Here is a 21,124-nt window from a genome sequence, read left to right as displayed (position 1 = left end):
TCGGGACCGGGATCCACCGGGACTGTGCCTGTGTGTGACCGGGTGTGCCGGACTGCGTGGGACCAGCAGGACTGGGACCCCCCCAGTCCCCGGCCGACAGCATCCTCACACCCACCCATCCCTCTTCCTCCGGCCTTCGGGAACGGGTCGGAAGGGCTGTTTCCCGGGGGAAGAGTTAACAAATCCCGGCAGCGGCGGGGCTGGGGGGGGTGAGGGTGGGGGGGTGTGGATGGGGGGGATCCGGGGGGAGCGATGGGGGCAGGGAGGCTGCGGAGCCCCGCTGCCCTGCAGGGAAGGCGGTTGCATTGCCAAAGACGCCCCGCTGGGCTAGCAGGCCCGGGAGCAGATTAATCAGGCACTAATTCAATTTACAACAACCACTTTTATTCAGCTCGGTGGCAAGGAATTCAAAGCGGGGAGAGGGGCGGGCGGAGGGGAGGGGGCGGAGGCCGGCCCGGGGCTCGCCGCTGCCCGGGCAGCCCCCGTCCCCTCGGGCCGCCCCGCCGGGGGTCGCCGGGGAGGGGACGGCACCGCCGTGCCAGGGCCCGGCCGCTTGAGTGACACGGCGTGGGCAGCGCTCCGGGAGAGGGCACCTCCGTTGGAAAAATAAAAGTGCCCTTTTAATGAAGGAGGGAGGGAAGGGGGGCGAGCAGGGCGGCCGGCAGCCGCAGGAGGGAAACCCCTCCGCTCCCTCCCGGGACCTTCTCTTCGGGATCTCGGTAGCGTCCCCCGGGGCCGGCACGTCGGGGTGTTCCCGGCCGGGACGACCCGGGGAAGGGCCGAGCCGGAGCGGACGCCGAGGGAGGGCGGCCGTCGGGGGGCGGCCCGGCCGGCACCGGGAAGGGGAGCCCGGGGCTGGGGCACGGCCCGGTGCGGGACAAGTACCGCCCTTTAACCCCGTCCTCGCTTTAAGGGGAGAGGCGACAAACTGCAAACCGACAAGTTGCAAACCGTGTGCCCGGGCTGTGCCGGGGAAACCACCCCTTCGCCCAGATCAGCCCCCTAAGACAACCTGCCGGGGGTCACCAGGCCCTTTAGTTCCCGTGTCGTGCTCAAGGTCTCGAGATTTCCCCCCAGTTAAACATCCCCGCATCGGGTTTTCTTTCCCAGGGGAGAAGGCTCCGGGCCGACACCCGCCGGGAGCACCCTCGGGCCGGGCCGGTGCTCAGGGGGGCTCCGGGCCCGGACGGTGACTCTGCCCTGGACCCCCCCTCCCAACCCAGCTGAGGGGGTCAGGCCCGATCTGGCCTGGTTAGAGGAGGGGAGGCCAGCAGCGACCATTTGGGTGAGGGTCCGATCCTGACCTTCTCGGTGTCCCCGCAGGTAGGCGAGGGGGGGGGGGGCCTCGTCCCGGCCGCTCGCTCCCTCTCCCCGCCCCATGCCCACGGAGCATCTCCCGATGCTGGGGACAGCCCCGGGCTCCCCCAGCCCCGTCGGGCCACAGCGGGGCGGGGCGGGGAGAAGGAGAGCCCTTCCCCGGCTCCTCGGGGCGGCTCGGGAGCCCCGCGGCGGCGCTGGCGCCCATCGCCGCGGTGTCGGGGCGGGCTCCGTCCCTCTCCCATCCCCCCCCCCCGCCCTCCCCGAGGCCTGTGCGTGTCTCTGGCTGAGCCGCCAGTGGATGTCGTTGTTCTGTTCCTTGAGCGCGATGTCACTCCTTTAGCATGACCTCAAACGCGGCGGGGGCTGGGACCGCCAGTCATTCTCCGTGCGAGAGCCGGGGCGGGAGGCAGGCGGGACCCAGCCCCGCCGCCAGCCCCACTTTTGTGGTGCCGCCGCCGCCGCCGTCTCCCCTTTCTCCGCGGGGCTGGCCGCGGGGCGGGCGATGCTCCGCGCTCCCTGAGCCGCCGGCACCGCGTCCGTCGGCTAAGTCGCCCCGCGGAGCTGCGCGCTAGAGCGGCGGCTCCCGTCCCTCCCTCCCTCCCTCCCTCCCTGCGCTCCCCCCAGGCCGCGCCGAGGTTGCGCAGGATGCCGCGGAGGGGCGCGGAGGCGCCGCTGGCCCTGCTGCTGGCGGCGGCGTGGCTGGCGCAGCCCCTGCGCGGGGGCTACCACGGCGTGAGCATGTTCGCCGTGCAGACGGCTCAGCCCGACCCCTGCTACGACGAGCACGGGCTGCCCCGCCGCTGCATCCCCGACTTCGTCAACTCGGCCTTCGGGAAGGAGGTGAAGGTGTCGAGCACCTGCGGGAAGCCGCCGTCGCGGTACTGCGTGGTGACGGAGAAGGGCGAGGAGCAGATCCGCTCCTGCCACCTCTGCAACGCCTCCGACCCCAAGCGCGCCCACCCGCCCTCCTTCCTCACCGACCTCAACAACCCGCACAACCTGACCTGCTGGCAGTCCGACAGCTACGTCCAGTACCCCCATAACGTCACCCTCACCCTCTCCCTGGGCAAGAAATTCGAGGTGACCTACGTCAGCCTGCAGTTCTGCTCGCCGCGCCCGGAGTCCATGGCCATCCACAAGTCCATGGACTACGGCAAGACCTGGGTGCCCTTCCAGTTCTACTCCACGCAGTGCCGCAAGATGTACAACAAGCCCAGCCGCGCCGCCATCACCAAGCAGAACGAGCAGGAGGCGGTCTGCACCGACTCGCACACCGACGTGCGGCCCCTCTCCGGCGGCCTCATCGCCTTCAGCACCCTGGACGGCCGCCCCACCGCCCACGACTTCGACAACTCGCCCGTCCTGCAGGACTGGGTGACGGCCACCGACATCAGGGTCACCTTCAGCCGCCTCCACACCTTCGGCGACGAGAGCGAGGACGACTCCGAGCTGGCCCGCGATTCCTACTTCTACGCCGTCTCCGACTTGCAGGTCGGCGGGCGGTGCAAGTGCAACGGCCACGCGTTACGTTTCGGGGGGGGGTTGGGGGGGGGCGCGGCTGCGCTGCGTCCGGACCGCGACGACAGCTTGGTGTGCGACTGCAAGCACAACACGGCCGGCCCCGAGTGCGACCGCTGCAAGCCCTTCCACTACGACCGGCCCTGGCAGAGAGCGACCCGCCCGGGAGGCCAACGAGTGCGTGGGTGAGTCCCACGCCGCGGGCACGGACACTCCGGCAGAGGCGGGGGGAAGGATGGGGAGAGGGCGCGGAAGTCCCCGGAAGGACAGGGAGAGGGAGGGGAGAGCGAAGGACCCGTCAGGGGACGGGGAGCGAAAGGCTCGGGGTCATCCAGGACCCGGCAAGGGACCTTCAGGGACGGGGAGGGAAAAGGCTTCCGGACATACAGGACCCGGCAAGGGACAGGGAGCGAAAGGCATGGGGACATCCAGGATCCGGCAAGGGACAGGGATCGAAAGGCAGAAGGACATCCAGGACCCGGCAAGGGATCTTCAGGGACGGAGAGCAAAAAGTTTGGGGTCATCCAGGACCCTGCAGGGGACAGAGAACGAAAGGCTTGGGAACATCCACGACTCGGCAAGGGACCTTCAGGGACGGGGAGAGAAAAGGCTTCGGGACATACAGGACCCGGCAAGGAACAGGGATCGAAAGGCAGAGGGACATCCAGGACCCGGCAAGGGACCTTCAGGACAGAGAGTGAAAGGCATGGGAACATCCAGGACTCGGAAAGGGACGGGGAGAGAAAGGCAGGGGGACGTCCAGGACTCGGCAAGGGACAAGGAGCAAAAAGGCTTGGGGACACCCAGGACCCGACAAAGGACCTTCAGAGACGGGGAGCGAAAGGCATGGGGACATCCAGGACTCGGCAAGGGACGGGGAGCAAAAGGCATGGGGACATCCAGGACTCGGCAAGGGAGGGGGAGAGAAAGGCATGGGGACATCCAGGGACATGGCGAGCAGCGCGGGGACATCCAGGGACACAGGGAGCGGGATAGGCACACGCAGGGAGATGGAGAGCAGGACAGAGGAACGACACTGAGATACGCGGGAGTGTAGGGCAAAGGAGGGGACACAGAGTGACCCAGAAGGGCAGAGCAGGGAATGTGAAGGCATTTGGAAGAGCAGGGAATGGGGACACCGAGGCGCCCGGCAGCGCGCTGGTGACAACACCGAGGGACGCCGAGGTGCAGAGCAGGGGACACGGGGAGCTGGGGAGCACCGGACAGGGGACGGCGAGGAACAGGAATTTAGGGCAGGGGATACCGAGAGCGACGGTGGAATGGGACGGGGGACACCGCAGGCACCCGGGAGAGCGGGGCAGGGGACACGGAGGGACGCGGGATCAGAGGACGCGGTGCAGCGGGGGACTCTGCAGGGGACAGCAGGGGACAGCGGGAGACTCGGGGGCACACCAAGGACCTCAGGAGTGGGGAGAAAGGACATTCAGGAGACCGGGAAAACACCGTTCGTGTCCGGAGAAGCGCTGAGGAGCCCTGGCTGCCTGGGAAGGGTCTCCCGGCCCGGGCAGCCCCCGACCGGGGGTCTGGCAGCGCACGGAGCGGGGTCCGGTCCGGGGACCCCGGAGCTCGCCGGGAGCCCTGTTCCCTTCCCCGGGGCACCGGCTCAGAGGTCCGCCGCAAAGCCTCCAGCTCGCCCGAGAGGCTCTGCGCCCGGACGGGACGGGGACGGGCCCCGGTCCTCCCCGCAGGGAGAAGGCGGCCGGGCGCTGGGGAGGGCTCGGCAAAGCCGGCGGCTCCCGTCGCTGCATCCTCAGGGGGGGCGGGCGGCCCCGGGGGAGCGGTGGCCGGACGGCGGGGACTTGAACGAGCCCCAAGGCCAAATGAGAACAGGGGAGCAGCCGGTTCGCTCCGTCTCGGGCGAGAAACCCGCGCCGTCCTGGCTGTAAGCGAGCCCCAGCGTCCAGGCTGTCCCCGGAGGGAGAAGGGGGGTCTCTCGCCTCTGCCTGGGGTGGCCAAGGGTGAAGGGTTTGGGGTGTCCTTGAGCGTCCGCACATCCTGCCGACGGCTCCCCCCGACCTCCCACCCCGGGCTCCCCAGCGGCATCCCGGTGCGCTGCCGGTCCCCGCCTCGCCGCGGTTTAGGGGGCCGGTGCCAGCCCCTGGGACCGTGCGCCGGTGGCTGGGGGGGACCCGGGATGCGCCCCGGGCTCGGCTCGGCTCGGCTCGGCTCTGCGCGCCGGGACCCCCGGCCCCGCGGAGCGCGTCCCCGCCGCCCGCCGCCGCCGCCTTGTTTATACGGAAAACACGGCCCCGTCTTCCAAAATATTTGCAGCTCCGACGATAGGAAAAAAAAAATCCTCGCCGAGGGCCAGGCTTGGTGGGTTTTTTTTTCCTTTTTTTTCTTCTCCTTTTTTTTTTTCCCCTTCTCCTCCTTTCTTTCCCCCCACCCCCCCAAATCACAATCAGATGTGTCGCTTGCAGAGGGTGCAATTTTTTCGCCGGCGCCTTCAACACCGAGGCACGGCCGAGCCTGGGTTATCCGGCGGGGAGAGGGGTCCCGCAGCCCAGTGGCCCCCGGGAACACAGGCGGTGGCGGCGGCGGGGGAAGGTGCGGGAGTCCCGGCAGCGGGCGGCGATGCTCTGCCTCAGCCCGGAGCCTCCGCTCCCCGCCGGGCTGCGGCTCAGTCGGGGCGGAGCGGGCGCGGCCCCGGGGGCGGCAGCGGCGCGGGGAGGAAGCGGCGGGGAGCGGGGAAGGCGGTGGGTGCCGCTCGGATGTGCCCACAGCGCCCAGCCGGGGCTTTATCACAGGGTTTGGGGTTCTTCTCTCCCGGCGGGGTCCCTCTGGCCGGCAGAGATCGGGGTCTTGATTGTTATCCCCGTCTTGATTATTTCCCATCGCCTCCCCCGTGCGCGCCCAGCGCTGCCTGTTCCTCAGCAGCTGGTCCAGGGGAGCAGGAGGGGCTCGGCTCCCCCCAGGCCTCCGTCCCCGTCTCGCAGGCAGGGACGAGTTCCCTGCGTGCAGGAGGAGTTACCGCTATCAGCGACGCCGTAAAATTTGGTGCGATCTCAGGGTGCTATTGGGCCCTTGGTCTATTCTGCAGGATCCTGAAATGCTCCTGAAAATGCCTCTGTCCAGTTATTATGCTGGCCCCATGCACTTACCGCCCTTCTCCCTTCCAATTTATTTCCAATAAAAAGGAAACAAGTTCCCAGTTTCCAGTAAAATGTGCAACTTTTGTGCCAGGCTTTGCATTTCAGACCGCGCGCAACCCTAGCCGTGTCAGACTTCTGCAAACAAAAATCGCATAGTTTTTTCCTTTTCCGCCGACTTTGCTGGGAAGTGAATGTTTTCCGAGGCCGAAGCTACCGTAAAATAATTTTCCTGAGCCCGTTTCTGCTGCAACGTTCCCTGGGGCCGTACCTATCAGCCCGCGCAACCAACCACGGCCAAACAACTGCGTTGCCCTGCCAAGCCCACGCTGCCTGGAATAATCCCCCTAGATAAAGATCACAATAACCCTATTCAGCTCCCACCCACTTGCTCATGACCATCAGCCCACCCTGGTTTCTCTTCTAAATCCAGAGGGAAAATCAGGCTTTGCGGTGACCTGAGGGCTCCGGATCCTGCCTTGGCCCGGCAGAGGCAGGGGATGAGCGTGGAGCTGGTGGCGATGCTGCTGGCTGCGCGCTGGAGGCATCTCCAACCTCTTGAGAGGGAAACCAAACCCTCCCGAGCGCCAGCGGTGAGGCAATGTGTGAATTAGCCAAATTAGCTGAATTTGCCCCAGGCAGTAGTTTCAGAACCGATTGCAATTTTTTTCACTGAATTTACTTTTTTTTTTTTTTCTGGAAAATTGCGGTGTTTTGGTTTGTTTTTTTTTTTTTTTTTTCAATCAGGGAGAAAAATGATAGAATGTGTCTGCTTTGCTTAAAAATTTGGGTGTTCTCTTTGGTAAGCCCATTCCCCCTGCCAAAACCGAATCTTTGTTCCTATTCATGCTTATTTGGGGCTGAAAAAGACACACGTTGGAGTTTCTGACAAAAAGTCAAAATTTCCCACGGGAACGTTTCTCGCCAGCCAGATCTAATTTTTCTTTATCACTTCTTGCTGCCTGTGAGAGCCCGGGCACCGCACAAGGAGAGGACATGGCCAGGCCCAAGGAGATGTTCTCCAGGGACCTGCTCCTGCAGAAGGAGCCCGGCCAGCAGAGCTTTTCACAGATCCAGGTTCCCATCAACTTTACCTGGCAAATAACTCATCCACGTAGAGCTTGGCCTTACAGCCCGGCTTTGGCCGGGCGCCTGGGAGCTAACATGCTCCAGGGAGGACACAGCTCAGAGACAAGCTCGGAGGTCTGTTCTCCATCCTCCCTCCCTCCAGCGCCGTCGGGCCGGCTCCGTTTGCTCAGCGTTGGTCCAGCCCAAGCCCCACGTCTCCAACCCAGGTTGTCCCGATGAAGCTTCCAGCTCCCCAGCGAGAGGAGTCTGCAGCTGGAAAGGGCCTGAACTAAAATGTCAGAGCTTAACTGCTGGTGAGCTCGTGTAGACGCATGAAAGCGCAGGCAGGGCTTGGACCAGATTTAGCGACATCAATAAAGTGCAATCGACACCATTGCACAATTTCTCACGATCCGCGGCGTTATTTTGAGTGCTGGAAATGAACACGGGCTTTGAATATTCCCTTTAGTTTGTATAAAATACCTTTGCGTTTGCCTTGGCCGGAGAAAGCGCTACCAGACAAACCCAGGCTGCAGCCCGCTGACAGGCACTTTGGGAACAACCTCCGGACTTGGTTCCCAGTGCCGGCTCCGGTGCTCCGCAGCCCGTTCCCCGCGGGGCCGGGAGATGCGCCCGGCACCTGCAGGTCTGCCTGACGTCAGCGGTGTCTGCAGGTGCCGGGCGCCGCTCAAGTTTTGGCCCCTACGCGATGCCGAGAGAGCGTTTAACAATAAACAAGGGCGATTGCAGGGAGAGAAAGGAAACATCTTGTGTTTTCCGATAGGGGATTTGGCACAAGCCTGGTGTTAGACAGGCTCTGTGCTGCGGTGCGCGCTGCAGGAGGGTTCCCAGGCTGGGATGTGTCTCATGTCAGAGCGATTTGCGAGCAAGTCTCTCCTCCAGCTAAAAGGAAACTTCGTCTCAGACACAGAAGGGACCGGGAACTGCCAGAGAACAGCCTGCCAAACATTCCCAACGAAAAACTTCCTTCCAGACAAACCTGGGGCTTTATCATCTCGGTGGTGGTCCAGGGAGGCGTTTGCAGGGCAGTGCTTACTAAAACAGCCGTGGGCTCCCCTCCGCCCCCATCACAGCCGGGGAAATCAAATCCTTCCGCAGCAGCGAGCTCTGCGCGCTCGGGTGCTGCAGAGGGATGTGAGGACTGCAGGATTGCCTCTCAGGGAGTTCCTCGTGTCCCTTATTAAATTTAGGTGATCCCTTTTCTTCAGCCTGCATTTATCATCTCCACTGAAAAAAAAAAAAAGCGCCAAACTTTCCATGGTTCTCATTCCATCTGTAACCGTTTTCCGCAGGGCTGGCACAGCGGGGTGTTGGGTAGCCCTACGAGACAGTTCCTTCCCATTCCCCTTGGCCTCCGAATGGGACAAGGAGTCAAACTGGTGGTGACTGATGGCTTTTGGGTCCACCGGAGCGTGCCTGCAGCCGTCGCTCGGCTGGGCGAGAGGCCCCCGACGCCCGTCCGCAGGGTCGAGGCACGCGGGGAGCACGCAGCAGAGCGGGGAGTCAGGGCAAGTCCATGGGTGACAGTGGTTGATGGCGGCTGAGACCCACCAGACCAGGAAGGACCGGACTGGTGGGAGATGTCCCTTCTGTTGTCTTCTCCCCTCCTGTGGTGATTCAGGGCTTTGCAAATGGTCTGTCTCAGAGGGGACAGAGGAAGAGAGGGCTCCGTCTGCAGCAGAGCGGGAAGTGGAGGGGTAGGACCAGAAGAGCTGGCAGAGACTTGGTCGGGCAGGAGCACGGCCATTAGCACCCTCTTCCCCTTCAGTTCCGGGCACTGTGGTGGGACAGGAGTCAGAGAGCGGACTTAAGTGGCTTTGTATATCCCTCTGTGAGGAGACAGGGGGGGTCTCTTAGTGTCCTTGGAGTTTGCCCTACGTATCTCTTCCAGAGGGATGGGGAAGGTTGTAAACATCCTTTCTCACCTTGTTAAGGAGGGACATTTCTTATCCGACCAAAGAGGCTCTGAGCAGGATATCCAAAGGTATCCTACATGGGATAGGATCCCCAGGGTGTCCACACAGGGTCCCCGGGGTGTAGCACCCTCCGCCCGTCTGAGACGGACGCTGTTGCCTGGGGCTGGGCAGCACAGCACGACCCTACCCCTCGTCTGAGGCAGGCGGGGAGGGGGGAGTTTGGAGCTGACGGGGGTTTTGGAGCTGCTGTGTGTGATTCTGCCTGTTGCCTTCTGAGGATGTTAGGAATAGGCATCACTTCTCAGATCCAGGCTTGTCTTGTCCCCCCGTGCCTCGGTTTCCCCATTTATGGAGAGTAAAAGGGGGGGCTGTGCAAAATGCTTTGGACTTGGGGTGAGAGAGGCGTGAAGCAGTATCACAGCATCCTTGTGTCGAGGGAAACACCGCAACTGGGGCGCCTTCGCCAGCGACGTGGCACCAGCCAGCAATGGGAGCAGACCCTGCGCGGCCTGGGCCCCTCGTGGCACCGTGTGCCGCCCGCGGAGCCGCAGGTCCTTCGCCCCCCAGCCCTGCTGCGGCTCCCGGCGGGTGGTTCTGCATGGGGAATCGCGCGAGCTGTGGCTAACACTGTATTGCTGAGCAGATGGGTGCTGTAGCCATAGAAATATGGGCCCATAAGCTGCTGAGACTCCCATTGTAGCCTCCCAAGTGGGCCCTGCATGGGCAGAGCTTTCTCACAGGCTTTTATTCTCAGGAAGCTTAAAGTTAAACTGATTTCCAACAGAAAGGTTTTTACACCAACAAACAAACAAACAAAAAAGCGCAGTTAAGGCTAAAACAAAACCAGGCTTGGCACTCTGGGTTGGACACTTGCCTTCCCTTGAGCTTGTCCACGGCTAATCTCTGCCCTCCTCTTTCTGGGCCAAAGCATGTCATCCTTATTCAGCCTCCGCTGTCCTCGCTTCGGCAAACTCCCCGTGACCGCCCGGGGGGACGTGCTGCCTCTCTGAGGATGGAGAGAGGAGCTGCGAGGGCTCTGGAATCTCCGCTGCCTGCAGGGATCCTGCTTGTAAAAACGCTCCCGGGGGTTCTGGTTTTCCTACCTGGCCCGTGCAGTGGGGGCAGCTGGGACTCATGAGCCTGCCTTTCCAGCCTTAATGTATCTCCCCTTTGTCCTCAGGGATGGCGGACGGATTTTCTGACCAGGGAAGGTTCCTGCCTTCCTTGGCCCTGGGTCTCTCCTGCCTCCCTTTTGGGATGCCCTGCTTTTTGGCACAGTGGTTTTGGAGGCTTTTGCGCTTATTACGGGTTATTGCATGCCGGGGGTGAGGAGTGGAAGCAAAGTTTTCCTGGGGACCCTTTGGAGGATTTTGGGGTACTGTGATCATAGAATCATGGAATGGTCAGAATTGGAAGGGACCTTAAAGATCACCTAATTCCAGCCCCCCTGCCCTGGGCAGGGACACCTCCCACCAGCCCAGGTTGCTCCAAGCCCCGGCCAACCTGGCCTTGAACCCCTCCAGGGATGGGGCATCCCTAGATATTTTTCCTCCCCAGCCAGTTTTTCCCTGGGGGGGGCACGCAGGGCGAAGGAAATCTTGGCCGAGGACATCTGGAAGCAGTTGGGGGTTGCCTTCAGAGCATTGCAGAGGTTGCGCATCCTTTGGCCCCGTGTTGCTGTCAAACGGCAGAAATAAACCCAGACCAGCCCCAGGACCCACCACATCCCGCTTTTCTGAGAAAGCACCGACCCGGCCGCCTGCAGCGCAGGACACACCAGCCCTCCTCGCGGCAGGGCTGAGCCCTCCACACGCTGGGGGCGGGGGGGTGGGGGGAGAGGGCTTCACAGCCCCCGGCGTCAGCCCCGCCGAGATCATTAATTTGCGGTATCTTCATGATCGCACCAAACAAGTCCCCCCGATTTTTCAGGCAGCAGCAGGGGAGGCAGAGGCTTTGCTGCCCGCATCACCCTGCACAGACAGCTTCGACCTGGGGAAAGGGTCCGGCAGCGGCAGAGCCCCGCTGTCACATCTGCTTCGTCCCCAGGGTGTCCCCGGAGCGGTGGCTGCCGTTTGGCCTTTGCCGCTGCAGTCAGCAGGGGACGTGTCCTCTGCTCCCCTCCCCGAGCATCCCTGCCACATCCCCGCTGCTTCCCGCCAGGCAGCGTGGGGAGCCCACCATGGCGTTACGGGGGAGACGGCTCTGCCCCTCGGCGGGAATCAAAGCACCATCTTGTAAAGAAAAGGGCCAGATCCTCGCCCGGTGCAAACCCACCTCTGTTCGGTGGCGACGTCTCACCCCCGGTAACCACGCTCCCCAAAATCTCCCGATGGCGAGGACGGGGCTGCCTGGATGAAGCGACGGGCAGGCTTTTAAAAAGATAGCTGTATAATAGCTTTCATTTATAGGGGGATTAGGATGCCCTGGGGACTGATAAGGAGACGGGGAGGCTTTTCCTGCTCTGCGCCGGTGCGGCCGGGGAGGCTGTCGGGGGGAGCGGAGCTGGGGGCTCGGCCGCTCTCGCTCTGTCCCCGGCGGGAGCCGAGATCAGCAGCACGAAGGGGCTCAGCCACACGCCGGCCGGGAGTTTGCGTTAGGCTCAGCAGAAGTCAAAGGATTAACTGGTGGGGAGGAAAAAAACTTGTCTTTTTTCTTTTTTTTTTTTTTTTTTGGTAGATATTAAAAAACCGGGTTCTGACCCACGTCGGCAGTGGGTCCGGGGATGGAGGAGGCACGCAGCTCAGCTGGGAGCTTGATTTATGGATTTATTTGGGACAGCACGGATTTTCGTGGAGTTTCAAAACCCACGGAGTGATACGACCAGAGAGGCTGCTTCGTCCCGGGGCTCAGCGGGGACGGTGCTGGGTGCCCCGAGGTCTCAGCTGGCACTGGAGGGATGCGCTGCATCGACAGCACCAAGGAAGCAGAGAACCGATGCTGCTCCCAACACGCATCTCGTGTCCGGCTGCGTGGTCAGGGAGAGTAGCAAGCCAGGAAAGGAATGGGGAAAGAGCCCGGTTTCGTGTCCCCCACCCAGCGGTGAGAGCAGGGAGGGGGCAGGCAGGAGTTTTCCTTTCAAACTTTTGCCAAGTGTCTTGTGAATGATGGGAGGGTTGAAAATCCTATCTGCACCTCCCTCCCCGGTAGAGGGTTGGAGGTTGGGAAGGGAAAAAACCTCTATTTCACACCCTGCTGGAAGCTGGGGGGGGTCTTTCTAAATTATTTCGCGTATGGTTTATGGGCTGGAAGGGACCTCTGGCATCGCCCACCGGCCGTTGTCACCCAGGTTGTGGTATCACCTGGAAAGGGACCCCCCTCTTGCGTCGAGCTTGGGGCGGGTGCCGCAGGGTGCTGCGTGGGGAGCCGCAGCCCCCGACCCCCTCCTGCAATGTGCCCCTGGGGATGGAGGAGCTGGCAAAGGGTGAGCCCAGCAGGCTTTTGCCGCCTTCTGCCAAAAATGAGCAGCGAGGAAGAGATTGTGCGGGCAGGCAGGAGGGAATGCCGGGGCGGGTGGGGGCGAGCAGCCTCGGGGGTGTCTCGGAGACAAACTTTTTTCCCGCTTGAGGATCAAAGATGTTGCGTCTCCCCTGGCTGGGGAGAGGAGGGTGCAGAGCCAGGAGCCTTCACCTCAAATTCGCCTGGAAAAGGGTAAAACCAGCGCGAGGGGCAGGAGCGGCCGAAGCACAGGCGCAGGCTGTGAGCAGCCGGGCTCAGCGGGTTGGTTTTACAGCAGATTTATTTTTTTTGACTTGCTGGAGCGATGGGAAACGCTTTGAAGTAGATGCGGATTCGATGACGGTGCGCGACGGAGCGGGAAGGGCAACTCCCCAATTTCTCCGGGTGCGAGGGAGCGGGGGGATTTCTTTCCCTCCTTGTCCCAGGTGGGAATTCGAGAGGAAACGCGGGAGGCGAGCTGCTTGGCTCGGCAGTCCCCGCTTTGCGCGGCGCGCTCTCCGGGCTGCGTGCCATCTCCCTGCGGGGTCTGCGAGCTCCCGGCTCGCGCCAGGCGAAGCCCAGCTGTTCCGTCCCCAGTCACCGGCTTTGCACAGGCTGCGTCCTCCACGTTCCCAGATTTGGATGGAAAGATGGATGAGGAGTCCATGTCGTCTTCCCTGTGGTATGTCAGAGCCATCCATCACCCCGAACCCTACCAGGCTGCACTCATTGCGATCTCCGCTTCATTTTGACTGAGTCTGACTATTTTCATGTCAGCTCCGCGGTGTGGACTAATGTTCCTTAACGTCAGCAAAGTGGAAATTTAAGGGTCAGTGTTAGGCAGTCAGACCATAGCGGGTGGAGAGAGCAAGGGATTTTTGAGATTTTCTGAGAAAAGGGGATTTTTTTTACACCCACTGGGGGTTGCCCAGTGGTTTGCACCCGCAGCCCCACAAGTGCTTTCCTTCAGGATCCACCATAGGATCTCCGGCTGGTCAGGAGATGCTCTGGGAAGAGCTGAGCCATGCGTGCAGGGCGGTGAGGAGGGGTGAGGGAGAGGCAGCGCAGGCAGGCGACACCTGAATCTCCCTCTTCTCAGCCTCCTCTTCTTCATGCGAGATCTTCCCTAGACCCCGCTCCCCAGGCAGGGGGGGCCCAGCTCTTCCTGGACCAATGGCCCCCTCAGCATGTAGCAATGCAGAGCTAGAAGGAGCCTATCCCAGAAGGAAATCTGGGGGACGTGAGAGAGGTATCAGGGCACTGTAAATGATCAGCACAAGAAGGACATGGACCTGTTGGAGCGGGGCCAGAGGAGGCCCTGGAGATGCTGGGAGGGCTGGAGCCCCTCTGCTGTGGGGACAGGCTGAGAGAGGTGGGGGGGTTCAACCTGGAGAAGAGAAGGCTCCGGGGAGACCTTCCAGTCCCTTCCAGTCCCTAAAGGGGCTCCAGGAAAGCTGGGGAGGGACTCTGGATCAGGGAGGGGAGCCATGGGACGTGGGGGAAGGGTTTCAAACTGGAAGAGGGGAGATTTAGATGAGATCTCAGGAAGAAATTCTTGGCTGTGAGGGTGGTGAGCCCCTGGCCCAGGTTGCCCAGAGAAGCTGTGGCTGCCCCATCCCTGGAGGGGTTCAAGGCCGGGTTGGCCGGGGCTTGGAGCAACCTGGGCTGGTGGGAGGTGTCCCTGCCCAGGGCAGGGGGTGGCACTGGGTGGGCTTTAAGGTCCCTTCCAGCCCAAACCATTCTGTGATTCTATGATTGATTCCATGATTCTATGATGGGTAGAGCTATGAATAGGAGAAAAAGGTCTGGTTTTCAAGATCAGCCATGGTGGTGCACGGGATGAGCAGAGCAGCCCGTAGATCATCCTCGGGATGGCCAAAGCCGGCTGTTCCCTCCTGGCGCTGGCAGGAGGCTGTTGTTTTCCAGCCTCATCTGATAAGCGGCGCAGAACCAGCCGGGCAGCCGTCCCGCGTTTTGCCTTCCTTTGGCGTTGCAGGCTGTCCCGAGCCAGGCTGTTTACTCGCTCGTCCGCCCGCCCTTTTGCAATAGGGAGTCAGTTCTGGTTAATGTTGGAGATTGTAACGTGATTACCGAAAGTCTCATGAAATTAAATCACTTTGCTTCAAAGCGGGCCGGGGAGGGGGAGCGTCTCTCTGGCAGCCGGGATGGCCGAGCGGATATTGAAAGCAGACTGGTAGCCAGTATTGCATCGCACACAATTGAGCTCTGACAGTGTGAAGGCAAATACAAACAGCAGCTTGTGTTTGCACACAAAGGCTCTGTGCACCAGTATCCCCGGCCCTGTACTTTACACCCTCGGCTCTTGGGCAAAAAGTCCTGGGAGGGTAGGAGGGAGGGAAACTCCGCTGAATATTTAGAAATGAATTGAACTGTGCAAACATGCCATTGGGAAGCTCTCAGTGTAACGCTTTGGATCAGCTACCCGCCGGGGCTGGAACACAACTGCTGGACTTGAAAGGGCGACTTTCACGCTGAAGCAAAACTGGACAAAAGAAGATAAATGAAACGGGCTCCCGGCGGGGTTTGGTTTGTTTGTTTTTGTAACTCGGCTAATATTCCCGCATTGTTCAGCCCAGCGGCCCAGTGTCTGTCCTTCACACGCTGCTCGTAAATCGGGGCCGAGCAGGCGGCGCAGGCGGCAGGCGGTGCGGGGCAGGGAGGGGACCCGGGGACCGCGAGGTTGTCCTCCTGGGGGAGCGACTTGCATGCTCTGTGTCTCTGGCGTTGCAATCACGCCACACGGTGCCGGGAAGGTGTGAGTCGGAGGGGCGATGCACAGCCCTGCTAATTCCCAGGGGAACCTGGATTTAGCCCGCGGCATTTCTGGGCACAGCGTATGAAAGGAGGGGGTAGCTGGGGGGCGCCGTCTCTTCTCCCAAGGAACAGGCTATGGGACAAGAGGAAACGGCCTCAAGTTGCACCAGGGGAGGTTTAGATCGGATAATAGGAAAAATTTTTACACTGAAAGGGTTATGAAGCCTTGGAACAGGCTGCCCAGGGCAGTGGTGGAGTCACCATCCCTGGAGGGACTGAAAAGCCGGGCAGACGTGGTGCTGAGGGACATGGGTTAGTGGGGGTTTTGTCAGTGTGGGGTTAAGGGCCCCGAGGATGATCAGAGGGCTGGAGCACCTCTCCTATGGAGACAGACTGAGAGAGCTGGGGTTGTTCAGTCCGGAGAAAAGAAGGCTCCGAGGACACCTTATTGTGGCCTACCAGTATCTTAAGGGGGCCTACAAGAAAGCTGGGGAGGGACTTTTCAGGATGTCGGGTAATGGTAGGACTAGAGGGAATGGATTAAAACTAGAGATGGGTCAATTGAGACTGGACGTTAGGAAGAAGTTCTTCACCATGAGGGTGGTAAGACACTGGCCCAGGTTGCCCAGAGAGGTGGTGGAAGCCTCATCCCTGGAAGTTTTTAAAGCCAGGCTGGACGGGGCTCTGAGCAACCTGATCTAGTGGGAGGTGTCCCTGCCCATGGCAGGGGGGGTGGAACTAGATGATCTTTAAGGTCCCTTCCAACCCAAACCATTCGATGATTCTATGATGTTTGGACTCAATGATCTGAAAGGTCCCTTCCAACCTGGACCGCTCTATGATTCTATCCCACAGCAGTAGGAGGACCAAGAGGGTCCGTGGACCAACCCAGCTTTGCTGTCGCTTCATTCTGCAGCTGCCCATGGCATGTCCTGATGTTTTCCATGGAGCTGGCAGCAAATCTGCTGAGACTTGCCCAAGCGGGCACCTCCCAGACAAACTGCAGGTACCAGGGGTGATGCATCATCCGTCTCCATCCCGTGGTCCAGTGGCAGAGCCAAGAACGGTGCTCATCCTCCCTGCACCGTGTGTGAGTCCCTGTCGAGGTCGGAGCCCTCCCGGGGCCGGGGGATGCTCCTGTTGTGGGATGGACAGTCCGTGCAGGATCAGGGCACGTCAGGGTCCCGAAACCAGCCCTGGTTAATTCAGGCGCTCATGATTTTAAGAGAAAAAGATCCCCAAATGCAAACGTCTTGAAAATTCACTTTCTCCCAGGATTCTAGGCAAAGAAGCAGCTGGGTCTAATACCGCGATATTTCTCCAGTTAACACTGAGAAAGCAAAATCTTAATAATCAGCCGTATAAAAGTTTTGATCAAATAAACCACCAAAAATAGCGATGTCTTGAAAACGTTAAATAACGTTTAATGCGCTCGGTAGCATTTACTTCTCACGAGCCTCTGTGAAACCACCAAATGTTCACAAAAATTTGGCAAACTGATTTCTCCAGAAATCCAGCGCCCCCCCGCACTCCCCCCCCCCCCAAAAAAAAATGAGCTATTTGTTCGTCTCCACGAAGTTTCACCCAATCAAAAAAAAAAAAAAAAAAAAAAAGAAAAAACAAAAGAAAAACAAAAAGAAAAACCAAATCCCGACAAAACCCCAGACGGCACATCACGTGCTTGGGGCAACCAAAGAAATCCCCTGATTTGGGTGACCAATGAATGTCCCCAGGAATGAAAAGCGAACAATTTGTCGGCAGCCCATGCACTTGAAAACGAATGATCCAAATTATTCAGCGAGTCTCCCTGGATAGTGAATCCATTGAAAGGGGATGGAGACAGGGTCATAAATTATTCATTACCCAAAAGAGAATGAAATGCATATAATCATAACAATAATAATAACAACAACAATCGCAACAACAAATAATAGCGACAGGAATCCAGCCAGCTCCGCGGAGAGAAGCAGGGAGGCATGAAGGCTCACGGACTTCGTTTTCCCTTTATTCCAACCCCCCTTTACAGCAACTGTGTTAAATAAAGGGATGTCAGATGGGTCAGCATTTGGAATAAATGTATTTATCGCCAATAATTTGACTCGCTTGCCTTGACTAGGGGTGATATATTTTGCGTTCTGGTCCTTGGCAGCGAGAAGGTCCATGAACTCACACGCATCGCTGTTAATTGCTTAATATAATGAATTTCTCAGGGTCCTGGACTACTTTTAAGGAGTCTGTGGAAGTGGCGGCAGCGGAGGCATGTACTGTACCACTGTCTCTGGAAAATTTATAGGTGTCCATGAGCTGAAAGAGAAGTGGAAAGTGCTGGCCTAACACATATCCCCGGGATTCGACTCTTCCTGGCTTGAATGGGACCTTGATTGCGGAGTCACCCGGGACCCATTGAGGCAGTAAGAGAGCTAAGGAGAGGCCACAACACTTGTCACACAGCCCGCGAGTTTCCTGTTGTCGCGGGCACGCACGGTTTTGGCTGGGAAAACTCCGCCGCAGATACGCCGTGCGCCTGAATTGGGCGCGTTTCGGCTCTCCGGCATTTTCCTGCCCATGGGACACCCCAGCTTTCACGCGGGCGTCTTTTACTTGGGACCTTTTTCCACCAAACGCCCCCTCCGCCCACCCCTGGGGGGATTTTCTCCGAGGGGAGCGCGCTGCCGGGCCATGGCTGGGGCGATATTGAAGATTCAAATACATTGATATGCTCGCGCCGTGTTGTAAAGCGCCCGACTACATCTTTGGCATGCAAATGAATTCCCCTTCGCGGCGCAGGGGCTCAGCCGTGGCACCGCGCCATCTCCCAACGGTTTCCCACAGGTTGCCCCGTGTTTGCAATGGGGGGGGGGGTGGGGGGGTGGATGTCGGAAGGGCTGGAGGGTCCCTTCCCCACCGTTGGGTTCTTCAGAGCTTTCTCCACCTCTCAGCGAGGAGAGGGGAGGTGTCCTGCTGCTTCGTGCGCCCAGAAAATAATTTTTTTTAAAAAAACAGCATTTTGAAGGCTAGGAAGCAGAAGTTTGAGCCAGGAAGGAGCAAAGCTCTCACCCCGTGTGGCTCCGTCGGCTTTGGGTGCTGCGGTGGGTGCTCAGCACCCACGTGGGTTGGGGTTGAATGGGTCGATGCTGCGGCGAAGTGGGGTGGGTTCGGCGCGACGGAGCCAGCCGGTGGCGGGTATTTTGGAGACCAGCATGCTGAAACGCATAGTCACGGAGCCGGATTTTTATTTCCTTGCTGAAATAATCTGCGATTGAGGAGTATTTTTACTGGCTTGCTGAAATAATCTGCAATTAAGGGGGGATTTTTACTCGCTCGCTGAAATAATCTGCAATAGGGGCTCAGCCCGGCTCAGGTGGGGGGAAGCGAGAGGGGACGGGGCAGACGGGGCAGAGGCAGAGCAGGGTCCGGGGGCTGCGGGGACACAGCGGGGAGCCCGTCCGCGGAGCCCGGTGCCAGCCAGGGATGGGATTTCGTGGCACGGGGGTGCCTCTCCCCATGGCCAAGCTCGTAGATCCTCTGCTGCCGGGCAGCTGTAAGGCAAGAAGGAGAAGAAAGAGTTCCTGCTGGCATTTTTGTTGGAAGTCGGCTGTGTATTAAGTGGAGCACGGTTTTCATTACCAGCCCCATTTTGGTACAATAAATCACGAACTAGAAAACACACTTTTGGCCTAGATTCTGCCCTCAGTTATGACTGGCAGTAACCAGAGGCAAAATCCAGCTTGGGCTTCAGCGTCGCGGCCCATATGTTCACCTTTTGGAATTAATTTCTTCTGGTAATTTCTGTGTAATTATACAGCATTGAAGGCTGATTATATGCTTCCTCTCACGGGCAATTAATAGTGCTGATCTAGTGCCAAGGGTGCACTTTGCACCGTAGAAACCCATGAAGAGAGACAAGCTCAGCCTCCAGCGCCTGCTGCAAGGTGACAATCTGGACCCCGTCACCTCCAGCGAGGGGACTCTGGACCCCCCACAATCCCCCCCCCCCCACCCCCCCGCCCCAGAGTCCTCGGAGGAGATGGGGCCACCAGCTAGCAATTTAGCAGAGACCGAGCACTTGCCGTTCAGCCGTCCGTAGAAAGAACACGGAGTGTATGTGCGGGCTCCAGCTGCTGCTGAAATATTTGGGAGGTCATTTCTGGAAGAACCTGTAATTGCAACAGATGCTATCCGACGGCGGCCGCCCCGGGGGTGAGCCCATCTCCCCAGAGCCATAATCTAATTTATAATCTCATAAGACAGTTTTATTATTTTTATTTTTATTTTTTTCTTTTGCAATTTACCAATGCCTTTCTCCGTCAGGGAACTGGCGGATCCGTGCAAACTCCCCGGGGCTCCGGCCGCAGCCCTCGCTCCTGCTCGAGACAGGGGGAGTGGAGACTCGTAAAAGAAACTTCTCGCATCGGGTTATGGTGCCTATAAAATTAGCCCCGTTAGAAGCCGGCTGCCCATTTAGATGAGCAATTTAAACGGATAACAGAGGCAGCCCCTCGCCCCCCTCGCAGCTTCCGTAAAACAACTGAGTTTAAGTGGATGGGAAGAAGAGGAGAACAGCAACGGCTTCGCTTGGGTCGGCTTCCGCGCGGCTCAGATGCTGCTGCTGCTGCGGCCGCGTTTGGATGCGGGCGCTTCTTTCCGCGTGCAAACGGCTGCGGTTCAAAGGAGATGGAGAGGGGAAAGTGAGCGGGAGAAGGAGAAATAATTTCTGGTTTCGCCGCTGGTTTCCCTGGGCTTTGGATGAAGCCCCGCTCTCCCCCTGTGCAGTTTGTCCTCCCCGCCTGGGCTCGGGCAGGAGTCGGGCTCGGCTGACCACGGGCTTCACTCAGGCTGATGAATTCCCTCCTGTGATGCCAAATGCAACATCATCACCCCGAACGGCGGAGTCCAAAACCCAAGAGGGAAGGTGCTGCCTCCAGGAGTGCGGGGTCCTCCCTGCCACCCCCACCCCTTGCAGCGTTTTGGGTTGCGGTGAGGCACGGCACACGCAGCCACCGGCTCCACCGCGGCTCCAGCTGCTTTCTCCAGGTCCTGGACTGAGAGAAGCAGCGATTTCACCCCCCTCGCCCATGGCCGGGGTCGGCTCTGCGTCCCAGGCTGCAGGGAGACAAAATGCGCTTTGATTGCGGTGCCCTTCCTGCGCGTCCCCCAGCTCTGAGCCTTACCATTAGGGTATGATCAATAGCAAAAATGTGGAAAAAAGAGGGGAATGTTCCTGCATCTCCCATGTAGCCAGCAAAGAGCAGCTCAGAGAATCAGATTCACTCGGCCAGGGGAGAACAGCCTCGTCGTACGCCCGATTCCACCTCTGCGGGAAGTACTTTGTGTGTCGCTCTGTCATGTCTGCGCTTGGGAGCTTGATACAAACCCTCGTGCTCAGGCCCAGCTTGAGCCCTAAGGCAGCAAAGCGCTACCCAAGCCACAAGGCACCGTTAGGTTTCAGAGTGAACGCTCCTTCGCAAAGGCGAGGGCAGCTTGTCCCTGCTAGCTTGTTCCACCCCTTAGCTGTGACAGCATTGTCCGTTCTCAGACAGCTTTCACCCGCCTCCCCAAACCTCAGCTCCCCGCCTCATGGGCTCACATTTTCCCTTTTCCCAGCCTCTCACGGTGGCAGGGAGAAGCCAGGAAAAGCAGGCGCTGAACCCGTATATGGCAAAGAGGAAAAATTGCCAAATTGTCTCGTAGGAGAGAAAACCAGCTGGTTTCATCCCACACCCGGTCCGTGCAGCCGGGTGCTAAGGCTCTGAGTGGATACGAGCGCTCTTGGGGGGGACGAAGGGACAGTCGCAGGTGTGTCCCCGTCCCGGGACAGGTGCCGGGGAAGCAGCCGCAGCCGCTGAGCCGCTCCTCAGGCTCCCAGCCTTGGAGACAGCCTCCTGAGAGTTTAATTTTTGGGAAGCTTTAACATCCCCAGCTTACCAAGCGCTGAAAGAAAGGTCAGCTAATCCTTCACGA

General features: G+C 59.7%; 1 protein-coding gene across 1 annotated transcript in view; it reads left to right on the top strand.

Annotated features, from left to right (window-relative positions):
• The first annotated feature begins 1,635 nt into the window (after nucleotides 1-1,635).
• The window catches only part of NTN1 (netrin 1), a 116,891-nt gene continuing 97,402 nt past the window's right edge, over nucleotides 1,636-21,124 (top strand). Inside the window, 2 exon segments of the mRNA XM_063352375.1 lie at nucleotides 1,636-2,997; nucleotides 2,999-3,023. Of these exon segments, the coding sequence (XP_063208445.1) occupies nucleotides 1,966-2,997; nucleotides 2,999-3,023 (1,057 nt within the window). The 5' untranslated portion in view covers nucleotides 1,636-1,965.

This window comes from Chroicocephalus ridibundus, chromosome 14 (genome assembly GCF_963924245.1).
Source record: "Chroicocephalus ridibundus chromosome 14, bChrRid1.1, whole genome shotgun sequence".
NCBI classification, from domain to species: domain Eukaryota; kingdom Metazoa; phylum Chordata; class Aves; order Charadriiformes; family Laridae; genus Chroicocephalus; species Chroicocephalus ridibundus.
The sequence above is the reverse complement of the archived record's forward strand: the minus strand, read 5'-3'. Positions and strand labels throughout refer to the sequence as shown.